This window comes from Pelecanus crispus, chromosome 26 (genome assembly GCF_030463565.1).
Source record: "Pelecanus crispus isolate bPelCri1 chromosome 26, bPelCri1.pri, whole genome shotgun sequence".
Taxonomy (NCBI): Eukaryota; Metazoa; Chordata; class Aves; order Pelecaniformes; family Pelecanidae; genus Pelecanus; species Pelecanus crispus.
Window position 1 is genome coordinate 3062992 of NC_134668.1, and position 23123 is coordinate 3086114.

The 23123-nt window shown below is 58.3% G+C and overlaps 2 protein-coding genes across 2 annotated transcripts; both read right to left on the minus strand.

The window, feature by feature from the left end:
- Positions 1-737: 737 nt before the first annotated feature.
- On the minus strand, positions 738-3234 carry MYG1 (MYG1 exonuclease). The gene is made up of 7 exons (XM_075725084.1): positions 3044-3234; positions 2382-2519; positions 2144-2303; positions 1782-1931; positions 1579-1701; positions 1012-1193; positions 738-924 (listed from the first exon to the last, which is right to left on the minus strand). The coding sequence occupies exons 1-7, from the start codon at positions 3232-3234 to the stop codon at positions 738-740; spliced, it is 1131 nt and encodes a 376-aa protein (XP_075581199.1).
- Positions 3235-5320: 2086 nt separating this feature from the next.
- On the minus strand, positions 5321-22603 carry VDR (vitamin D receptor). Its single transcript, XM_075725031.1, has 8 exons — positions 22453-22603; positions 16486-16616; positions 8536-8720; positions 8202-8325; positions 7525-7696; positions 6848-6999; positions 5722-5838; positions 5321-5580 (listed from the first exon to the last, which is right to left on the minus strand). The coding sequence occupies exons 1-8, from the start codon at positions 22599-22601 to the stop codon at positions 5321-5323; spliced, it is 1290 nt and encodes a 429-aa protein (XP_075581146.1). The 5' UTR covers positions 22602-22603.
- Positions 22604-23123: the final 520 nt, after the last annotated feature.

Genomic DNA, 23123 nt, shown 5'->3' on the forward strand with positions numbered 1-23123 from the left:
AGCCACCCGCCCACAGCCACCAGCACCCCCACGTCCGGCGCCCGCGGCTGCCCACCCCCCTGCAGGGTCTCATTGCTGGTGGGGGGCAGCGCTGGGGGGGCCCCCCCCGGGCACTGGCAGCCTCGGGGGCAGGCGGGCAGCCCCAGCGCCAGCAGAAGCAGGCAGGCTGCCCGCATCGTCCTGCCGCGGGAGCCTGGAAGCGAGGGGGGGGCTCTGCGTCCCCCCGCTTCGTGCTGCCGGCTGCGCGATTCCGTGGCGGGGGGGCAGCAGGACGGCAGGGTTCCCCTCCCAGCGCGGGCGGGGGGGATGATGCCTGCTTCTGCACCCCAATTCACAGCTCCTTGCAACCCCGTATCGCTACACACAGCCCCGTTCCCCCCTCCACCAGCCCCCCCACTGCCTGAGCAGCGCATGCGCTGGGAACGCACTGGTTTTTACTGGTGTCGGGAACCCACCAGCAGCAGACAGCTATCAGGAATGGGGACAATCTTCAGAGAAATAGATCCAAAAAGTCTCTTGGCTTGGGCTGTGACAGGGTTTGCACCAGTCTGACGCTGGGGCTGGGAGCAGCGATGCCCCCGGGGGGAGCCTGGCCCCCCCAGCTGTGCAGGCAGCCCCCTCAGGGTCCCGCTGTGACCCCATTACATGTGGTGAGCGGGGACGGTCTCAGCCGCCCCAGCAGCAGGGGGGTGGCTGGGCGAAGGGTCCCTTTTGGGGTGACCGTGATGGGAGGGGGCTCATCCGCTCTGCGCTCCCGCCCCGTGCCGCTGCGCCAGTGTCCGCCGGGCCATCTCCAACACCCCCTCCCGCGTGCGGTTGCCTCCGATGAAGCCGCTGGCGTGTACGAAGACGCAGCCGGGGATGCCGGTGAGCTGGGACAGCGCCTCGTCCCGGACGCCTCGCCAGGGCTCGGGCAGAGGGAGGCTGTCAGGGGGAGAGGGAGGCGGCGGGTGAAAACCTGCCCCGGGGGGATGCTGCCAGGGTGGGGGGCGGCGAGGGGACGGGTCTTACCGGCTCTCAAAGGAGTGCGGCGCCGCCGGGACACTCTGCACCCGCCACTGCCCACCGCGGTCGGGGAAGAGCACCAGCTGGAGGGGGTCGGGCAGCGCCAGCTCCTGCTCCAGGTGGAAGAGGTGCTCCTTCCACGGGCAGCCGCCCTGCGGGAACTCCAGCACTGCCCCGCTCGCGTCCACCTGGGCAGGGGCACACGCTGGGCACAGGGGGTCCGGCCCCCGCAGCCCCCGCCCCGCGGTTCGCCCCCACCCACGGGCACCTGCTGCCGGGTGCTCTGCCGAGCTTGCACAGGGAGCCCGGGGGGCGCGAGCGTGTGGGGGAATATTGGGATGCACAAGGCGGGGCATGGGGAGGTGCAGGACCGTGCACGGTGATACGGGTGTGCGCAGCTATATGTAGGTATATAGGGCGCAGGAGGGGCTGCACGGCCACATGTAGGGGTACAGGGGAGCAGAAGGGGGGTGCGTGGCCATGCAGAGAGGTTCATACCGAGGGGACCTGGCCTCTCCTCACCCCATGGCCCCCACCCAAACTTTCAGCCACCCCCAAACTGGCAGTGGATACCTCAAAGCGTCGCTGGATGGCCTCCTCCACCAGCGCCCGTGCGGGCAGCCAGGCACGGTGGTAGTAGTCGAGCCGGTCCATGAACTCGCCCCCGACCAGCTCCATCGCCCGCTTGAACCCCTCCTGGGGACGCAGAGCAGGGTCAGCAGCGGCCCCAGGCAGGGTGGTCCCTGCCACCCCCCTGCCACGTTCCCCGTCCCCACCTCGGTGTCCTGGTCGGGGTCGTTCCAGCGGGGGTTCAGGTGCCCCACACGGGCACTGAGGGTGGTGGTGAGGGCGTAGCGGGGCTCCCCCTCCGCCTGCGCGATGCCGTTGTCGATGGCATCGATCTCCTCCACAAAGTTCTCGTATAGCTGGGGACAGAGCGGGGACATCGGGGGTCGGCCGGGTTGGGAGCCCAGCCGCGTACCAGCAGCCAGAACAAACCGGTCCCCTCTTTATGGGGTCCCCCTCCCCAGAGCACTCTTCCATGGGGTAACCCCCGCCAAGGAGAAACCCTGGGGAAAGCTGTGCGGCCCTGCCAGGGTTAGAGCTCCCCCCGAGACCCTCCCGGCTCCCCTGGTACCTTATCATAGAGCACCGTCACGACAGGGCTGTCCTCCGGCTGCCCCAGGAGCCCCGCGAGGATTTGGGAGCCGAAGTGGCAGTAGACCAACCCGGCACTGCTCAGCTTTGTGGTCCAGGGCTTGTCGGGCCGCAGGCTCTGCATGGACTGCATGAAGGACCTGTGGGGCCGCGGGGTCAGCCCCGAGGGACCCCTGGCACCCAGGGCACCCCAGTGTCCAGCGTGGGGGGGGGCTCACCTCTGGTGATGGTCGTAGCGGTGTCGCTCGGGGTCATACTCGCCCCCTACGTCCACCACCACGTCGCACTGGGCCAGGCGCTGGGGGTCCCGGGTGCGCACCACCTCTGCGTCCTGCCGGGGGGTGCAGTGAGGACGGGGAGCCCAGGGTGGTCCCCAGGAGCGATGGGGGACCCCTGAGACCTGCCCCTGGTGAGACCAGGGACCCCGAGAAGGGACTGAGAACTTCAGGGTGACCCCCAGGTGGGACTGGGGACCGTAAGGCCGACCCCCGGGTGGGAGCAGGGGGCCCCAGTGGGTCTGGGGAACCGGAGGGTGGCCCCCGGGTGCGATTAGGGACACCAAGCAGGGACCGGGCACCTGAAGGGTGGGCCCCTGGCTGGGACCGGAGACCCCCAAGTGGGTGTGGGGACCCGGAGGGAGCCCCCCGGTGCCACCGGGAACGGCGGGAGATGTCCCCAGGTAATGGGGACCCCGAAGGGCGCTGGGCACCCAGGGGCTGCCGCCAGGAGGGAGCCGGGACTCGAGGGCGGGCAGGGGCCGGGGTATGCGCGGTGTCCCTGTCCCCGTGCAGGGGTCCCGGGAGGGAGCCGGCTCGGTTGCAAGGGGGCCCGAGCGGGCCACAACCCCGTCCCGCCGCACGGTGCCCCGGGCCGTACCCGGTAGCGGGGCAGGAGGCGCAGCAGGTAGCACGCCAGAACCTCGTCGCAGTGGAAGGTGCCGTCGTGGGTGCCGATGCGCAGGGGGGGCTCGGGCCGCGGCCGCTTGAGCCCGGGCCCGGCCCCGCTCCCGGCCCCGCTCCCGGTGCCCACGGCGGCGGCCATGAGGCGGACAGCGCGCGCGGCACCCCTCATAGCACTGCGCACGCGCAGCCCCACCACCACAGCACCGCGCATGCGCAGCGCCTCCGGCCCGACGCTGCCGTACGGCGCATGCGCCAACCGCCACGGCGCACCTGCCCTTTGTCACTCTGCGCATGCGCCAGCCACCACCCCCTCCCCGCCGCTCTGCGCATGCGCCAGCCACCCCACCCTCCCCGCCGCTCTGCGCATGCGCCAGCCACTCCGCCCCCACCCGGCCACTCTGCGCATGCGCCAGCCACCCCACCTCTCCCCGCCACTCTACGCATGCGCCAACCACCCCACCCTTCCCCTCCACTCTGTGCATGCGCCAGCCACCCACCCCCTCCCCGCCGCTTTGCGCATGCGCCAGCCACCACACACGCACACACGGTCGCTCTGCGCATGCGCTAGTCCATCATTCCGTCACTCTGCGCATGCGCCAGCCCATCACCCCGTCACTCTGCGCATGCGCCAGCCCATCACCCCGCCACTCTGCGCATGCGCCAGCCCATCACCCCGCCACTCTGCGCATGCGCCAGCCTATCCCAACTGCCATGGCCCCGCCTCGCGCCAGCCCCGCCCAGCCCGCGCCCAGCTGCTCTGCGCATGCGCCGGCTCACCCCCGTTCCCGCCCTTCCACCGCGCGCATGCGCTGGCTCACCCCGCCCGTTCCCCGCCTCGCGGGAGTGCGCATGCGCCCGCCCCCCGCGCCCGCCCCGCCTGCGCATGCGCCCTGCTCAAGGCCGCAGGGGCGGGGCTTTATGGAAGGCGGAACTTTCTGGGGCGGGGCTTACGTGAGGGCGGGGCTTTCTGGGGCGGGGCTTGCGCGAGGGCGGGCCCCGCCCGGGGACACATGGGCGTGGGGACGGGCACGCGGCGGCGCGGGCACGGGCACGGGCAGGGACACGGGCAGGGACACGGGCACGGACAGACACGGGCAGGGGAAGGGGCAGGGGCAGGGACACGGGCACGGGCACGGGCAGGGACACGGACACGGGCACTGCCCGGCCCACACGGGCACCTCCGCCACCCCCAGGACAGACGGGGCCGGCACAGCCCCGCAGGGACAGACGGACACGTACCCCCCCGCCCCCGCCCCAGGAAGGAGCCCAGGCACGGTTCCCCAGCGAGGGTTTAGCGAGGCTTTATTGGCGAGGAGCAGCACCGGGCAGCGAGCACGGGCCCCTCCCGGACGCTGTGAAAGGCCCGGGGGGGCCGCGATGGCTCCGCCCTGGGGCCCGGGGGGCAGCGGCACCGGTTGCAGCACGGCTCGGGGCACCGCAAGCCCAGCTGGGGCCGCGGTCCTTCCCGCGATGCCGCCATGGGCTGCAGGGGGCCCTGCCCGAGAGCCTCGGCCAAGGGGGGCGGCTCGGAGAGAGCGGAGGGGCCACCCCAATCACCCCGCTCCCCCAAAGCCTGGCAGTAGTGTCGGGAATGCGAACTTCAGCTCACGGGGCTGTCTCCTTCCAGGGCTGAGGGCAAGTTCCCCTCTCGGGGCCGACGCGGACGTCTTCGGCTTCGCCCCGGCCTCGCCACGGCTCACGGGAGCGGTTTGAGCTGGTCACGCGTGCGGGGACCGGCTAAACAGCCCACGGTGTTTGCCGGCAGGGGTTCGGGGGTTGCAATTCAATCAGCACCTCCCTTTTTGAAACGGGGAGGGGGGGCTTTGCAGATTTTAGGAGGGGAGCAGAGGATGGCGCCGTGGGCTCAGCAACGCCGTGAGTCTGTCTCCCCACACAGAAACACCCGAGCACTTCTTCCAAGCAGCCCACTTTTTTGGGTCAAGAAAGAAGTGATTCAAGGTAGCCCAGCCTCAAAATATCCATAAAGGGATAAGTCAGCTCTCGCAGATGGCAGGGAAGCGGAAAAGCTGCTGACGGAGTGGGGCAAACCACACGGATCTGGGTCTGTCGCTGCTCCACAGCAAGCAAACCTCAGCCGCCGTGGATGAGAAGACAAAGCAGGACCTCCAGTAGTGTGAAACCAAACTGTCTATGTACAAAACTCCTGCCCAGGGTCACATCCCTCCGCTCGCTGCCTCGGGGAAGCCAGGCTGACTTATCCCTTTACTGGCAGGTGCTCAAGCCCACAGCCGGAGTCAGGATATCTCGTTGCCGAAGACCTCGAGCACCAGCGGCGTGAGCTGCATGCTGTGCTCAGGCTGGAAGGAGAGGCAGCGGTACTGCTTGGAGTGCTCCTCGTTCAGGCTCCGTAGGTCGGCCAGCTTCTGGATCATCTTGGCGTAGAGCAGGCGGCTGCCGGGAGGAGGGTGCCTGCAGCGGATGTAGGTCTGGAGGATCTCCGAGAGGCGATCCTGGAGGGATTCCACCAGCGAGGTGTCCTGCACGCCTGGGCGATCTAGGAAACACCAGGGACGTGGGGTGATTCCCTTCCCTTTTCCCAGCCGGCCATGATGGAGAGGCAGGGAAAGGTGACATTTTTGGGGAGGCAGCTAAAACCTGGCAGGTTAGTGCCCCGGGGGGTGGAGCGTCCTCCTACCTGGGGACAGGATGCAGATGGCCATGAGGAGCACGTGCTCTTCTTCGTGAAGGTTCAGCTTCTTCAAGCCAACCTGGAATTTCACAAGCGGCTCGAGCAGGTCCATGCTGTGGCCAGCTGGGAAGAGAAAAGGGCCTTTATCGCAGCCTGCTCCGGAACAAGGTCTCCCACAGCCGAGGGATGAGCGTGGAGCTCGGCAGCCCTTCAGTGCAGCAGAGAGCCGGGACAGTGAAAGACTACTTTTGATACAGCTTAAAACACGTTGGTTTTTAATTGTACTTTTCTCCCCAGCAGTTTCTCTAAAGCAGGAGATTATGGAGCAGATTTTGCTTTTGACATCTATAAAGACACTTACCCTACAGCCATTCTGCCTCCTTATCGTCATTTCCGCACTGCCCCGTGTCCTGCACAAGCATCACAAACCAGACCTTGTGTGCCCAGAGCCCTCCGCAAGCAGATTGCTTCCTGGCATTCAGTGGGTGCCAGCTGCCCCGTGCCTGGTCCCACCACACCGCTTGCTCTGGCTCTCCTGGGATCTCGCTGGGGGATCCCTGCCCTTGCCCACATCCCTGGGTTACTCCGTGGCTCTTCCAAGTGCAGGGAGAGATTTAAGGTCCATATATATCACCTGCACACCCTGTTCTCCGTGCTGGTCCCCCAATCCTAAAGCAAGGGATGTTTAGGGCAGGATTCACCACTTTTCCTACCAGAAGGGCTTCCTGGCTGCAGAGCACAGCGGCTTTCCAGCCCTCGCAGCAGCTCGGATCAAACTGAACTCAGCCCCCGTCGCGGGGCAGAGGGGCTGGAGACAGCTCTGAGCTCCAGCCACGCTCTAGCTTTGCTTTTCTTAAGGAGTTAATGGCTCTTGCCATCCGGCTGCGGGATGCACACAGGTCACAGCGCGGGGCTTGGGAGATAAAACAGAGCACGGCTGATGCCGGGACGGGGGTCTCAGTGCAGCCGTCGCACTGCCGAGCTGCTGGTGCTGCCGCCTTCCGCAGCCGTGCAGCCTGCCAACATGTCCCTGCTTCCAGACTACTCAGTATGGGCTTTCTGCATCTGAATTTAAGGCTGCGACAACATTTCTTAGCCCGCAGCAAGCAGGAGAGTGCCCGGCAGCCTTTACCTTGGGTGACATCGCTGATCCTGTACTTGAAGTCATTGCTGCCACAGGTCCACGTCATGTCCTCAAGGGTGAAGGACTGATTCGAGCGCAGCATGATCACCTCAATGGCGCTGGATTTCAGCAGGGCGATCTGGTCCTCTGCTGCCAGGTTCCTGGGCAGGGGGAGTAGGGGGGTGAGAGACCTGTCCGGTGAGCAAAGGAGCAGCCCCCGCCGCCCACACACCAGGTTCTCCATCGGTAATCCGGTCCCTTTGCTGGGGGCACCCCAGCTTCTCCCTCAGCCCAGGTTTCCATGTAACTAAGCAGCAGGTATTTCTGCAGCGACATTTACGGAGTGGCACCACCCAGCGCCCCGGGCACCAGCCTGGAGTTAAACAGGACCTGAAGTCCTTCACAAACCAGGACGGGACCGCTCCCATGGTCTCGAGCATCTTAGGAGCTCAAGCATTTTGCTGGTAGAGTCTGGGTGAATCAAGGTAAAATAGGAGAGCAGTAACCCCAGGAAGGAGGAGAGACAGAAAAACGTGAAAATAGGAACAGACCTGGGAAGGGAACAGAGCCTGAGGGACAGCTGTGAAGATGAAACAGAGAAAAATGATCTGGCTGTGAAGGGTAGGACAGGATTCCCAAGAGTGGAAAACCACCGCAGACATCAGATCTGGGAGCAAACGTCTCACCTGAATCCCGGGATCATTTTGGCAAAGCCAATCACCTTCTGTATGCTGTAGCTGACCAGGTCGGCCAAGTGCGGGAGCATGGAGAGGTGGGAGAAGTCGATGTTCATGGAAGAGCTCTCATCATTCTCCTCGGAGAGGACCAGGTTTGAAAACATCTGGGGCTCCACAGACTCTGGAGAGAGGGAGACGGTCAGAGGGTACCGCGCTTGTAGGCAAGACATGGGTGAGGAGAGCGATGCCAGCTCGCGGCAGCAACGGCATCCAAACTGCCGGGGGCTTTGCGTTGCGTTTGGACAGCGGGACAAGAGGAACGGGGCTGGGAGAGCAGTCGTTCGCTGGCTGCCAACAGCATCAAGATTTTTGCGCTTGGCCCTTGAACTCCTCTCCTGTGCTGCGATCAAGTCTAACCGCAGCCCGAGCGGCCACGACGCAGCCCAGCGCTCGCGTTCACCCTCCTCTTGGCCAGCCTGGAGGGCTCGGACACACAGAGGTCTGCAGGGCCGTGATCCAGCCAAGCACTTAATGCTTTTTGCTCGCAAAAAGCCTTTGCAACACCCCCAGGGGGGTCTTACGGATAAATAAGCTCCCCAGAAGAGGTAAAGCAAGGGTCTGAATGGCCAGACTGAGGTAAAGCTGCACTTCCACCTCCATCACATACGGGGCGGCAAGAGCGGTACCTGGAAACGTGCCGAAGCCATCGGAGCCAAAGAGGTCGGTGGAGTCCTCCGACGACAAGTCCTGGGTGAGAACGGAGGGGGACCTTGCTGCCCCCCTGTTGCTGGGGTTGCTTCTCATGGGGGGCTGGAAGAGAGAGCAGGACGTGAGGAATGGGGCCGGGAGAGCAATTTGGAGGCAGGCGTTCGCCTGCCGCCAACAGCGTCAGGGTTCTTGCACTGGGATTTTTAATGCCTCCCTAGAGAGGCGTCATGGGGTGAAGCGGGTTTGGCGCATCCGGGCAGGAACCGCTTGATTCTGCGCATGGGAATCGGGGCTGGCGTGCCCCGGACGTACCCGAAACTTGGTGAAGTCAGCGTACGTGGGGTCATAGGTCTTGCGATGAGCCTCGAGGAGTATGTCAATAACTTTCTGCTGCTCCTCTGAGAGTTTGGGCTTCAGGCTCTCCTTGAGCGCTTCCTCCTCCTTGCGCTTCAATATCATCTCACGCTTCCTCTGAACCTCCTCGTCTGTCAGGATGACTGCGGGACAAGGAAAGCGTCAGAAACGGGTGGAGGGAAACAGAGACTGAAGCAACCCCGGGCCGCTGCAGCCAGCATCCCTATCACCTTGCCAATCAATTATTAAACCTGCATCAACCCCATCCTGCTCCTGTCCTTGACTGCCAGGTCATGGCTTCCCGCTACCAGACCAGGACACGTTATAGCCCGCTCGGGTGCTTTTAGGCAAGGACCAGGTGCAGTAAGGTCACGTCAGTGCTGCCACGCGTCTGCTCTGTGCTGCAACCTCGCCGCTTGCTCTGTGTTTTCAGGTGAAAGAAATCTTGATCCTGCAAGAGGCAGGCCAGCGGGTTCCCCTCGCTCCGGCACGGCTCCTGCGCCGCTGTCGGCGCCTGACAACAGAGGGAGCCCAATGCGGCACCGCTCAGCCTCCGCGCCCGGCTACCACGCCGCAGCTGCGATAGTCTGGGTACCCAGCAGTGCTTCTGCGGCATCACAAGGATTTTTAAGCTAAGGGGGCACATAAACATACCCCCGCTCCCAGGACGGGGTATTTATGACTTGTATTACGGGTGACAGCCTTCAGCAGCGGCCAAGGCTTGGACTCAGAGGTGATACGCAGGGCTTCTCCCATTTCTTTAGGGAAGGGGAGCATCCATGGGCAATTTGGGCTCAAATCTTACCTTTATAAAAAGAGCTTAGAGACCTGAATAGCCTCAGAAGGTTGAAAGAGCAGAAAAGCAAGAGAGAGCCACAACGACCTCTGGGGGTAGCAGCCCCCCATCCTCGTAACAGAGTCAGACATTCACAAAAGCTCGTTAATACACACCAACCAGCGGGTCCTAAAAATAGCAAGGGCCATTCCTCAAGATGTTATTAGCCCTTTAACCAGTCATTAAAAAACCCCAAGCACGTTATCTGATGGCAGGCGGCTTTCTGCCTGCCTTGGGTTGCACAGAGCTTTGATGCTGGGCGAGTCGAGGTGGAATTTGGGACGAGAGGTCGTCGAAGGGCAGGGGGAGCCACGGTCACAGGGTTCAAGGCAAGGAACTGTTTGCAGTCCTTGCTCCCTTCTGCCACCTTTAGCCGACAGCATTTTTCCAATATGCTTTCAAACTTGCACAACCTCAGAGGGGACTTGAAGATCTTGGAGGCACGGGAACGACCCACTCAGGATGAAAGATCGCTCCTGTGAGCAGCACATTACGGCCAGCTCTGCAGGGGACAGCACGACTGCCTGGGGAGAAAAATCAGGATTTTGCCATCTCCCATCCCAGGTCTTATTATAAAAGCATTGGATCCATCTGGGCGCTGCAGGCAAGAAGGGAAACTGTTCATAGGCGAGGCAGCATCTGTGGGGAAAGAGCCACGTGGGGCTGGGAACAAGGGGAGGGCAAAGAGCCGAGCGCTTGGGCTGTGGCCATGGTGTTCAAAGTCCTTGCCAGCATGGTCTGTTCCGAGCATCGGGGCTTTGGAAGGGATTATTGCAGGTGTCTACACCAAGCAAATCTCAGATGCTGCAAGTGAATCGATCCGAAATTAGGAAGCATCTGCAGAGTTGGTTTGGAAAGAAAAAGATGTTTCTGGGGCAACACCACAAGGGAAATCTCCTTTGGATTTCCCACCCACCTTTAGGAAAACCAGCCCTCAAACAGATTTGAAACAGCGAGGCGGCAGCACTCCTCACCCTGGTAAGAGATGAAAAGCAAAAGCATGTCCCAGAGCATCACTTAGCAGGAGAACAAACACTGGCAAGGTTTGTGTTCCCCGGTACGATCCCCAAGGCAGCCAGATTTCCCTACCCAGGGTCTATGCAATGAAGCACCTTGGTTTCCCTGCATGTCCCAGGGCTGCTGGCTGCACCAAGGCTCGGCAGAGCACGTGGGCTGCGTGTTGCTGTGAATCCATTGCCAAACTGCTGGCGGTGATGACAGAAACTGGCTGTGGCTCTGGCTGGCAGCAGGGTCCAGGTTTGGTGTTTAATGCTCTGACAGGACTTGCTGGAGCCCACAGGAGACTAAAACCCAAAGGAAGCCCTGCAGGTGCTTAAAAGATAAAGGGGAGCTGCAGTTCCCTTCCAGCTTGCCTGGTGTTGTGAATGCCCGTGCCATGACACAGCAGTACTTGTGCAAGCCAAGACACAGCAGCATCAGCACTGGATTGAGAACCACCCCCAGCACTTCTGGCAAAATCGTTCCCAGGGACGCTGGGGAGCAGCAAACCCGAGATGCACTTTGCTTGGCTGTGCGGAGGAACGGCTCTTCAGCAGAGCCGGTGGTAACACGGGCGAGGGATGTCAGCGCAGTGACTTGCCTGCTTTATAAAGTCCTGGGGACAAGGATTTGACCCATTTACTTTGCACTCACAGAAGGGTGGGTGTTGCCCACCACGTCGCTGCCTGCCTCAAGGGGAAATACGGGGCCAGGAAATGGCTCAACACCTGCAGCTTCCACTCAAGATCCCGGCTCACGCCCTAGATCTGATCTCCTCCCAAACGCTGAGCTGGAGCCGTCCAGCCACAGGCTCCTGGCACGACCAGCGATGTGGCTAAGCGTCTGTGGGCTGCCCTGACCCGAAGTCCGTGCGGAGGCTAAGATAACATCTGCCCATCGCTTCCAGACAGACTCTGGCCCTCTTTGCGAGACACCGCAAGGGCAGCAGGAAAAGCCACGGCCGACACCGAGGGCAGCACATGGGGATACAGCTGGCCGGGCGAGGATACAGCCCTGCAACCCTGGCCAAAGCCAGGGGCTTGGAAGTGCTGGAGGGTGATGTGGAGCAGCATGAAGGCAGACTCGCCCTGTCAGGCGAGGAAAGAGCAGCCAATATAAAGCAAAGTTCAAGCTTAGGAAACTTCAGGCGTGAAACATGTTCACTGGGTGTCTCTTGAGCATTTCACTGAAGCTTGAACGGTGGGTGCTTCTGCCTGCCCCGGGCGCAGCTGGGGACACCGTCCAGTCCCAGGGCTGCAAAAAGCCCCATCGTTGCTCCCCCACCCTGGGACAGCCTGCCTGGCACGGCCGCCACGGGGGGTGGCACTTGGGTCTCGCTGGGACGGTGGCGGCGGTCGGAAGCTGAGCTGGTGGCCCCTGGTTGGCAAGGGGGCTGCAGAAACGCCCCTTGCAGCAGCAGCTTTGGGGCGATTCATGGCTAGGTGAGGGTCAAGAAGCAAAAGAAGCAGTTTAATACGCCGTAGGGACAAAGCATTTGCATTGAGATCGGGAATCACCCCCCTGAGCCGCTCTGCAGGGCGTTGCAACCTCACTTAGCTGCCAAGGATGCCCCGGATTGCCCGGCACCGGTTCACACAGTAAATACCCAGGACGCAGCCTTCCCGGAGGCGCCCGCTGTGCACCCTTTACAGCTGGGGAGCAAAGCCTAATTCAGTCCTGCTGCGTCTCCCAAAACCACACCTTTCAGCCCTGCTGGCCTGCTCCAAACCCCAGCTGCGACTGCCCCAAGACGCCTTTGTCATCGGGAGACGGAGCATTTCTAAAGGCGGCCGACCCCTGCAGCTGTCATCAGCAGCGCAGCCAGCGGCGACAGGGCTGGGACAAGGGGTGGCACGGCCAGCAAACCCACGTTGCACAACAGGAGCACAAACACCGCAGTGGTGGGGGGGGTGTAAATGGGATGCTGCAGGCTGGCTGCAGGGTGTGCATCTCCTACAGCGCGTGGGTTTGCACGGAAACCAGAGAGGAGGAAAGCCTGCAGCAGTGGGCAAACAGCAGTGATTTAAATTGCAGGTCCCAGACCCGCACCGGAGCAAATCGGAGCGGTGACAGCAGCTGCAGGGCCCCCAGCTACTGCTCTCCCCCTGCCAAGGCGGTTGTGTCCCTCCGACGCAGCCGAGACATGGCTAACCGAAGCGATGCTTGCACAGATTTCAGAGAGGGCTTTCCAGATGCTCAGCCCCTGCCGGCGTCCAAGCCTGCGCTAATTACAGAGGACACTGGGTGTTTATAGCACATGCTTTGAGCCCGCGGGGCACAGAGACGCTTTCCGGCCAGCCTGCGAACACTGGCTGCCGCCAAGTGATGTTTTCCTGAATGGCCGCGACTCTTCCCTCCCTCTCGTGCTCCGGCCTCGCCTCTCGGCCAGTCTCCCATGTCGGCGCGGGTCCCAGAGGCCGGCGTTGCACAACAGTGCTGTGCGGTGGCTCCCGGGCCGGGGAATAACGCATTCCACGTTTGGGGCAGCAGGGACTTTTTTTGCTTTGAGTATTGCCGCCTATTCGGGGAAGCGGAGGAGAGCTGGAAACAGCACCTCCCTCCTTGCTCACCCTCATCCTGCAGTCCCACCCTAAACAACCGTAACCCTGCAGCTGCTGCTGCCCTCACGCTGCCGGCTCCCCCAGGCATCTCTGGTCCTCTCCTGACTGAGTTGGGAAATTCCCCTCTCTCCGCACAGTCTCATTCCAGTTTCTGCTCCTCTCCCTAGCTCCGAGATGATTGTTTGGTTTTTTTTTTCCTCCTCCCCTTCGGGGATTTTCAACACTGCGATCGTAAATTGAGCCTCACGGTGAGGATGCTGAGCATCAGCTGCTCGTGACGTACAACCAGATCCCAGCAAGACTCTTCCTTGGAAAAGGGGAGAGAAGATCCATGGGGCGCTGACCCCAGGCAAGCTATAGACCTTGCTGCGGCACCGGGGAGGGGAATTAGCCGCAACCACCTTCAGCGATGTCTGAGGACCCGGCTGCGGAGGGACAAACTGCCCCAGGACACGGCTGGGGGCCCTCCCAAGGAGATTCACGGATTCCCAGCTGACTGTCCCAGCACCAGGACAAGCACAAAAAAATTCCCCAACAGCAAGTAAGGTGGTGGGAGAGAATAAATTCAATGAGACTGCTGCAGCCCCAGGGAGCCTGTGGGTCCCTCCAGCTGCTCACGCTGGTGATGCATAATTTATCTTCCTGCTTTGCAGCAACACCTTTAGACCGTGCAGGACAGATGACCTGCTCCCCATCCCTGCTTGCATACGCTGCGAGCGCTGGCAAGCTATTAAAGGTTGGGGGAGAAGGGGCAAAGACACTGAGAGGTGAACCACCCAAAGGTTACAGGTGGCTGTCAAGCCTGGCTCCATCTAATGCCCCGTGCTTTGGCCACCACAGCCCCAAGGGACAAACGTCCCTTTCCGAGCTCCAGGCAGTTGGCAAAAGGCAATTTTGCAGGGCAGAAGGGGTAACTTCAGCATTTTGCCACCCTAACCAGTGCCAAAGCAGGCAGGATAGTCCAGCATTTGAAGTACGTCATCCTAAGGAAAACCAGCGGCAAGCGGACAGGGCAGCTGAGGCACCCCTAGGCTGCAGACCTGCCCTCCCCAGAGCCATCAGAAGGGAAACTGCTCCGGAGAGCAGAAAAAGGAGCGTTCCCAAATGCCACGGCTTGGGCTGTGAGGTGATTTCTCCTCTGCCCACCGCACAGCCCCGCAAGCTTGCCCTGCGCTTTACCCTGTGCAGATAAGACAGGGAGAAACCCACAACTATTTGCTAACGCTGGCTGCAGACAGCTTAGGGTGAACCCAGGCATTGCAGTGGGGCTATAAACCCTGCTCCAGTCTTACGGCCGTAACCTCGGCTGCCCTCCAGCTTCCACCTCCTCCCCTCCCGGGCCCCTCCTCAGGGGACGGTGGCCGCCCCGACGCTGTCCCCAGCTCCCCGGGGAGTGCCGGTGGCCCAGGCCTTTTGCTCTGTATGGCTCTGAACACGCGCGATCCCTCCCTTGCTGCACCTCCCCAACAAGCACTGGCTCCTCCAGCCCATCACCGCAGCACCTGGTCCACAGGTTTGGCTGCACCCAGACTGGGACCGCGCTGGGGAAGGGACCCTTGACACAGCCGCGCTGCCGCAGGTCTCAGCCCTGCATGGTTTGGGCTGGAGAGGATGTCTAAAGGCATCCAGGCCATCCAACCACCCCATGCTCTGGGGATGGAGAAGGGTCTGCCTGCACCAAATTCCAAATTAACACAGGCACAAGGCTGGCCAGGGTCTGCCCTCTTCCTCCTCTTCTTCTTCTCAAGTGTTCAAAAAACGGGTAGATGTGGCACCTGGGGACATGGTTTAGTCTGGTCTACCCTTGATTGGCTTAGAGTAGACTTGGTAGTGTAGGTTAATGGTTGGACTGGATGATATTAAAGGTCTTTTCCAACCTAAATGATTCTATGATTCTATGATTCTTTATCCCCATCTCACTCCCTCATTTCTGCTTTGGACTCAGATCCCATCGGCAGCGGGGTCAAACTGGCCCAGCCTTGCCTGCGACAATCCTCATCACCTTCAACGCCAGCCTGGGGAAGACACAACCCCCCCTCAAGAGCTTCCAGATCTCCGATTCAATCTAAAAATAACAGCAGCACACCTTGTTCCCCTTCATTTAACCAGCAGCAAAGTCCACAGGAAGGCTATTTTTAATTTTCTTAGGTTAGGTTTTGTTAATCTAGTTAACGGTTTGCTAATGGGGTCGCTTACAAGTTAACTCCTGGGGAGAGCATGCACATCCCTGGCACTTGGCCGCGGCCAGGGTGCAAACACCCCGTGCAATCGCTGCTGCTGAATTTTCCGGCCTTTCCTGGGTAATTAACCGGTGCAAGTCAACACATTTCCCTCGTCAGCAACGGCTACACCAAACGGACTGCACCAACCAGCTACCGTGGGCTCGCATGTCCTCATACTCACCCAAAACATGGGTACATTTGGTGCATTATACCGTCTTTTTCTCCCTTTTTACGGAACACAGCTGCTAGTTTAAGAAAAGACGATCCAGGGACCTTCTCTTTCAGGGATCTGCTCGATCTTTGGGACAATTGGAAATTTAGGCATTTTTTCCTGCAAACACCTACCAGTTCTGATTTGCTGGAGGACGCAGGTGCTTTGGTGGCACCCTGTGACATTGGATGCCGTTTGCTCTCACTCACCACGTAAGGCAATGAGCACCACTTCCATTTTCCAAATTTTCAGATGCATCAACGATTTGACGTGACGTCCTGTTTGCAACGTCTCCTAGCAGAAGGCTGTTATTTTGGTTTGAACGCTATGCGAACGCCAGCCTTCTCCTGAAGACTTAGGACATGGAAAGCATGTGTACGTAGGAGGAAGTGTGTCAAACAGATTTTATTTTTAAAATCTGCTTATCTATAAATATAGTTGAGGAAAATAAATATTTGGACAACATTAGTGTGCTTGGATTGGGTTAAGAAGTACTTTACTTTCCTCTGCTATTTACTTAAGTCTCTGCTACGCATGTGGCTGGACGGACGGACCCACGTTGCAAGAATAAGGGCCCTGAAAGAAAAGCCCACGAGGTATGGCAGAGCAAACCGCGAGCTAGTTCCATGCTAATGGAAATGACTCTCGCTGTGGGGAAGCTCATTCAGCTCTCCCCGTTCAGATGCAGCGAGGAGCGTGCAAAAACGCGTTGGAGAGGACGATGACTTTGCACAGGCAGGACGGGAGTAAGTTCAGTCAATGTAACCGGGAGTTAATCAGAAACCGCTCCGGATGCTCTCACTAAGCTGATGCCCCCCCAGGAGCCAGCAAAGGCGACTTGGCTCTGCCAAAAGCAGCTCCCCACATTCGCTAACCGCCACAGGAACAGCCTCAATCATTAAACGAGCTCCTCTCAATCATTACCCGCCGCATCCCCTACCCTTTGCATCCTCTTCAAATCCTTGTAGGGCTTTCAGGTTGTACGCTTGCACGCCTGCCTTCTGCACCGCACGTTTAATTGAGAAGGAAAAGGACATCACAGCATGAAGCCGGGCTGCTCCCCACGGCACGCATACTCACACTCTTTCATCATGCCAATGTCCACACAGCGCTTCAGCCGACACGCCTGGCAGTGCCGCCGGTTGTCCTTGGTGATTTTGCAGTCACCGTTGAACGGGCACGTGAACATCGCTTTCCTCTTCATGCTTCTCCTGGAGAGGAATGGAAAAAAATGTCTTGGGTCAAATCAACACCGCTCTGACTGTGCAAGAGGCTGCTCCAAACATCGGGAGCGGATGCAAGCACAAATCCAGCTCTCCGGACAGCAAACTGCTGGAGAGAGATTGCTAAGGAGATACTGGAAGCATCTCTGACCTCACTCTGTTCAGCTCAGCTGGTTGCTCGAGAACATTAAGTTGGAGGGGCTGTGCCTGGCTGGGTGCATCTACGGGTTTGATCTTAGAGGTCCGGCATTGCTGGCCAGCATGGAAAAGGACAACTTCGTACAAGGACACAGCCGAGGGGTTCAACCACAGGTTAAGCAGCTTTCTGGTTCTGAACGGGTATTTTGAAGGCCAAAAGAAGGGTAGAAGGATTGTAGAGAAAACCCCACCAGCAGCAAAAGAAACCAGAGTAGAGGCCGGCACATACCAAAGCAGCCCGTGTTATTAAACCTTTACCAGCCTTTAAAGCCTGGCTTTGCTAGAATAACTGGCTGGAGTGCATGTTTGTGTGTGCAGGAGAAAGAAATCTCACTGCAGGATACAAGAGAAACAACACTTAACATAATAACCCTCTCTTCCACCAAAACCACACCGTACCACGTTCATCTGCTGCTGCAATCGGGACTGTAAATCTTCCAAGTACAAAGGGTCAAAGCCAGAGCTCCCAGCAAAAACTCGCCTTTCTGTGGGGCCGTCCTGCGCGATATCCACTAAGGACACGTTACAGGCGTAGCTGAGCTGCTCTGTTGACGGTGGTTTCTCCCCTGTGCCGGGAGATGCTACGTCTTCGCTTTGGAGAAAGTTACTCAACGATCTGCCATCAGCAAGCAAAGCTTTTCCCTGGATTTGCAAGTATTTCTAAAGGTGCTGCTTGCTTTAAATGAAGATTTAAAGTGATTTTGAACGGAGGTAAACCAAGCCCAGGACACCTGCAGGCTGGAAAGTCAAAGCGAGAATGTTCAGAGGTAAATGCAGCAGAGAAGCAGAGCTGAGATGCAATTCAGGTACAGCAGCGAGAAATCTGCCACCAAGTTAATGCTGTGTTTCAGCACCGGCACGAAGAGTCTCCTGCTAGAAAGAGTCACTCCTCTAGCAATAAAATCCCTGCACGCAGCTGAGCTGATGGTGCACGACCCCCGTGCTGCACAGGCAAACAACGTGGAGGGAGCAAATGGGCGCCTGCAGGCTGAGAGGGCGATGGCGGAGGGGCCCCTCCATCCCAGGAACGGCGCCAGCCCTGCGCTTATAGGGTATAAATATAAAATACGTTCTCGGGCTGCAGACCCGGGCAGCACGTAGCATGCAATTAGAGGCTATTTCAGAAAGGGAGATGTAAACAAAGAGGCTTTACTCTCCCTTCACCTCACAGATGAATAAATGCATTTAGGAAAATTAATACAGGAGAGGCGGATGGCAGAGCCCTCCACAGCCCGCCTTGCACTGTTTCACCCAGCAGCTTGCTCTCAGTTTAATTGCTTTTCTCTGGGTTTTTCCCTTCCACCAAGACCAGCAGGACCTTTGCTCTCCCAGGAATGGGGACAAACGTTGTTCAGCTCAGGGGCAGGTCAGGATTTGGAACCGAACACCCCAAAATCTCCCAGTTTTGGTGAGCGACTCTGTTTTTGAGCACCTGGGGCAGGCAAGCAGCTCGTCTTTTCCCCTGCAGCCCAGGGCAAGGCTGGGGAATGCACAAACAAGCAAGAGAAACACAAGGCCCTCGGGCAGGGAGAGATGTCCTGTGTGCGAGGGCAAGCCAACATTATGGGTTTGGTATGAAAATTGCAGTTTATTTGAATGCAGGGTGGCTGGGCACAATAGAGGGTTTTTCTAAGCGGCCGCTTCTCTGCCCCAAGGGTCTAGAGCTCTGGGCTACGAGGAGCCCCAAGTTCCACCAGCAGTGCAGAGGAGTGGCTGTGCACCCCACAGCAGGACCTCACGCCATCCGGCTCCGGTGTATTTTTACAAAGCTCCACAACTAGCCATTTCAAGACTCATTTAAGATCCATGTCCCAGGCAGGCTGCCGAAAGTTTAAAAATAAACGCGATCCCTCCCTGCGCAAACCCAGCCCACGGGTGAGAGCAAAGAGGGCGGCAGCCCACAGCAGGGGAAGCTGAGGTTTGCCACGCAGGGAGCGATGAGCTCCGAGGCTGCGGGGCTGTACCTGACGGTGGCCGGGGAAAGAGGGGTGGCATTCCCATGCGCGCTCTCCAACGTGACCGCCAGCTGCGTGCAAACGCAGCGCTGCAAAGGACGGGCTGCGCGCATGGAGGGGCAGCATGCGTCGGTCGCAGCGTGCCCATCTCATGGGGGCAGGGGGAGTCCAGCTGGTTTTATCTTGCCCAACAGATCCTGTTCCCAACGGAGAGCGCTCCGGCCACCATGAGGACTGCAATTTGCCCAGCTCCAGCTCCACAAGCCGGGAACCCCGGTCATTAACCACCCCCCCGACTGCAGCAGCTGAACTCCACCCTCGGTCGTTGGTAGACACGTGCCCGACGGTCCTACCTAGCACACCGGGGAGAGCGCGAACCCCAGTGCCTCTATAAAAGGGTTTTTAGGGTATCAGAAATGTTAGGTTACATACAAACCAGATGGTGGACAGCAGCCCTGACAGCCCCCACCAGAAGGAGGGCAAAGCCCAGACCAGCTCCGTGTCGTGCGGCAGGTACGAGCGCTGTGCTGCGTCCTTCCCCTTTACAGACAGGGCTGATCTTCACAGTAACTCTTTCTGAGTTTTTTATTAGCAAAATGGGCTTTTGATACACACAACTCACATTTGCAGAACCTGTGAAATTCTGTTTCCTGAAAGCTACCCTACTCATAACCAAACCCCGCAGTGGCCTTCCTGGCACGGCCTTTGTCACCCACCGCATGGCTAATACATGTGAGGAGTCATTTTGGCACCAAGGCTGCAGCAGAACCACCTCACACAGCCATCGCAAACCGTTTGGGGTAGGACAATCCCCCTTTTCTGCCCCAGTACACCTACACAGCCCTTCAGGAAAGCCCCTTGGTACACCAACAGCCAAGTCAATGCCAGGAGCAGAGCTGCAGCAATCTGGCGCCTGTTTTGCATTCATTTGCATTTTCTCCCCCAAATCCTACCAGCTCCATCCTCCACTTCTGACCCCAGGGACCCTCCGCAGACAACTGCGCCTTGCCCTGAAATATCTTTAGGGACCTCTGGGGAAGGAGGAAGAGGGGATGGATTTATTTCAAAAGTTTCACGTAGAACATGGCAAAGAACTGGGGAGGATTACAGGAGCAGGAGCTGCAGCGATGCTGACAGGATGGGTGGGGAGTTCATAGGTTTTGAAATAGCCGAGCTGCTTGGAAAGGCTCTGGGTATTAACACCCAGCATCAATGCACCTGGGAAAAACTAGGACTGCAGAAGAAACCAGAGAAACCGTGGATGCTTCAGCCAGGTCACAGCAGAATAAATCACTCGGGCTTAGCTGCTTTTTAAGAGCTCCGGAGCAAACAGCAGAGCTCAATAAAAGTCTGCTGTTGCCATTGGCAGCATTAGTAAACAGCAGACTTTGAAGCAAGCAGCCAAATGTTGCCTCACGCCTGTTTGTGCTGCAGGTTACATGCATGTCTGAGCACCCAGAGGTGCCAGTAAATTCCTAATGCCTTTTATAGAGCCATTAAACCCAGGACCTCCTGGGGGACTTCACACCAGGGAATCATGTCCCGCAGGTACATGCCCAAGGCAGGTGAGATGCACCAGGAAGTTCTGCAGCCGTTCTGCAGCCACACCAGCGAGCCAAGGCTCAGGCTGCGTTTTGCTGCATCCCTCTGCGACAGTGTGCAAGGCTGCGGAGGAGCCCAAGTCATGCCTGCAGCCTGAGTGCACTCCAAAAAAGCTGTGAAACCCTCCCAAGGTTTTGCTGCTGCAGTTCGATATTCACAGCCACTTGCTCTCTCCTAGCCCCTAGCTCCTAGCTAGCCAAGGCTGCGAGTCTGACCTCCCAGGTAAGTGCCATCAGCCACCAGAAATTGATACCAGCACAGTGATTTTTTTCAAAGACCTGCTCAGGGAGTGCAAGCTGAAAGTTGAAAAATGGCAAGTGCACACAAGCACAGCCTGTTATAAAACCCAAGGTGCTGGCAAAAGGACGCATAGCATTTCTAGGAGAGTTTTAGGGGTCTAGGCTCCTCTATGGCAGTGCTACTATATTTTAATGCACAAAGCTCTAAGCTGTGGCAGCAGCAAGCGTTAATTAATTCAGTGATTGAAAATGGCATGTAAACGAGCTTGTGTAGCAAGACAGAACACACCGAGACCTAGCATGGGGAGAACGTGCCTGGAAAGCAAGATTAAAACAGTAGTAAGAGCCTTAAATTGAAAAGAAAGGCTTTATATGGGGCATGAAGGGCTAGCTGAAGATGAGAGCTTTTCACATCATTAAGATGTCTGTTCAGAAATACTGTCACAGTTGTATGTCTTGCATGATTACAATGGTGTGACAACAGAGATGGGGAAATGCAGCAGCAGGGCTCACAACATTAACGCAAGAGCGACATCGCCCACATCACACCCAGGAAGGGTTTGTCAAGCAGCAGTGGCCATTTCACAGGTCAAAAGCCAGACCATTGCCTCTGTGGCCACAACGGGGATGGGGAAGGTCAGGGACACCAGACCAGAGCATGGAGGAGAGCACCTGAAAGGAGAGTTACTCATTTAGCAGCAGTAATTGAGGAAAATGTTGTTGCTCAGGTTGGCCGGGCTTCGAAGTCGCCCTGTTAACAAAAACAGACTGCAAGACTGTGGTATGTGAAAACCCCCATCTAGCCCTGAAATTCTTGCAAGAGGAGGAGTTATGACTTTGCTGTGAAAGTTCAAGCTCTGGTTGCTGTAACAGCCCAGCTCAAGGTGTAAAGCTGTGCGCTCTGGTCTTTGCAATACCACAGCCACCTGTGCCACCATCTCATTACAGTGCAAAATACTTGAGCAAGGCTTTTTCCTAGCCAATCCCACGCCAGTCATTATCTTGCTTCGTTTCGCCAGTGCTTAGTCATTCTCTCAGTTGGTGCAAGCGATCTGAACTCCCACGTGAATGGTTCTGCACCATCTGCATGGGAGCATCGCCTCGGCAGATGCAGGGGTAAAACCGAGCGGCTAACAAATACCCACAGACCTGCAGCTCTCCAGACGTGGAGACCCCAGCAGCTTTCAGAAATGTTTCTGCCTTGCTGAGGATCAGCTTGAGACCACTCAAGACCCCCACCTGACAGTGGGGAAAAAAGCCTCAGAACAGCTGCCTATGCAGCCCACAGCCACTTTAAACCCCCTGAGAGCCCGAGCTGTGAGTGAAAGACTGCCTGATTTTGGAAGGAGCTTGGTGCCCACTCCAGCAGGTGGGCAGAGGACCCCATGCATCTCCACAAGCAAGTGTGCAGCGCTTCAGAGCAGACCTTAGAGGCAGACTGCTTTAAAGAAAAAAAGTTTGCAGCCATCATACCAGTTTAGTTTTCAAAGACTGCTAGTTTCGGGTGTATTTTCCCAGGTGCCATCCATAGTGTGCTGGAGGCTCTTTCACTCCTGCCTACACAGCACATGGACACCTGCAAGGCTCCCAGACTGATGGAAATCTCTGGCTAAGGGGAAAACAACCTACGTCCCAGTAGCAGGGTGCCACAGTAAGGCACCAGAAGGGAAACCGTTTGTGATGTCTCCATCATCAAGATTTGCAGGCGTGTCAGACATCTGCAATGCAGGCACAGGTCTGGCAAAGCTGTCTGCAGCCCAGCTCTGTAGAGCATCAGGCTGCCTGATCCTTAAGGCTTGCTGGTTACGGAGTAAGATTCCTCCCTCTCACCTGAAGAAGCCCTTACAGCCTTCGCAGGTCATGGCGTTGAAGTGGAAACCAGTGGCTCTGTCCCCACAGACGCCACAGATACGGGGCACGTTCCTGTCAAACTCGCTGGCTGGGTCAGGAAGCGATGTGCTAGCAGCCATGGGCTCCATATCTGGGAGAGCAGAGAAAGCCAGGTATTATTTTGTAAAGCTGTCACAGCTATACAAAAAGCAAATTAGATGCAAATAAAGGATTTTTCCTTGGCTTCAACACAATCTGGCAAGAAAAGCTTCTGTGCTCCCTCTGGCTCCATGCACTAATGCCACCGAAGAGGAGGTTCTGGCTAGCATTTAGTATGTGTACACATCTACTCAGCTAGCCAGTAAAGCCAGGACTGATCCCCCCTTCTCACACCCCCAGCCTTAACTGCCCTGCAGAGCATGCTGATGGCAGTTTGCTGTGCATCAGTGAGAACTCCTATAGCCCACCCCAAACCCAGATCATTTTTCCCCCGCCTCCTTTGCTTTTGTTTTCAGAAAGCCTTGAAGGGACCAGAATTCACCCAGATCGATGCTGCAAAACCACAGGGAAAGAGGTCACGCCGCCCGTACGCTGGCGCAGAATTTCCCTTGTGCACAGACAGGAAGCGGCACCGGCACACTCATGCCAGCTCCCGTAAGTGAGAAAAATCC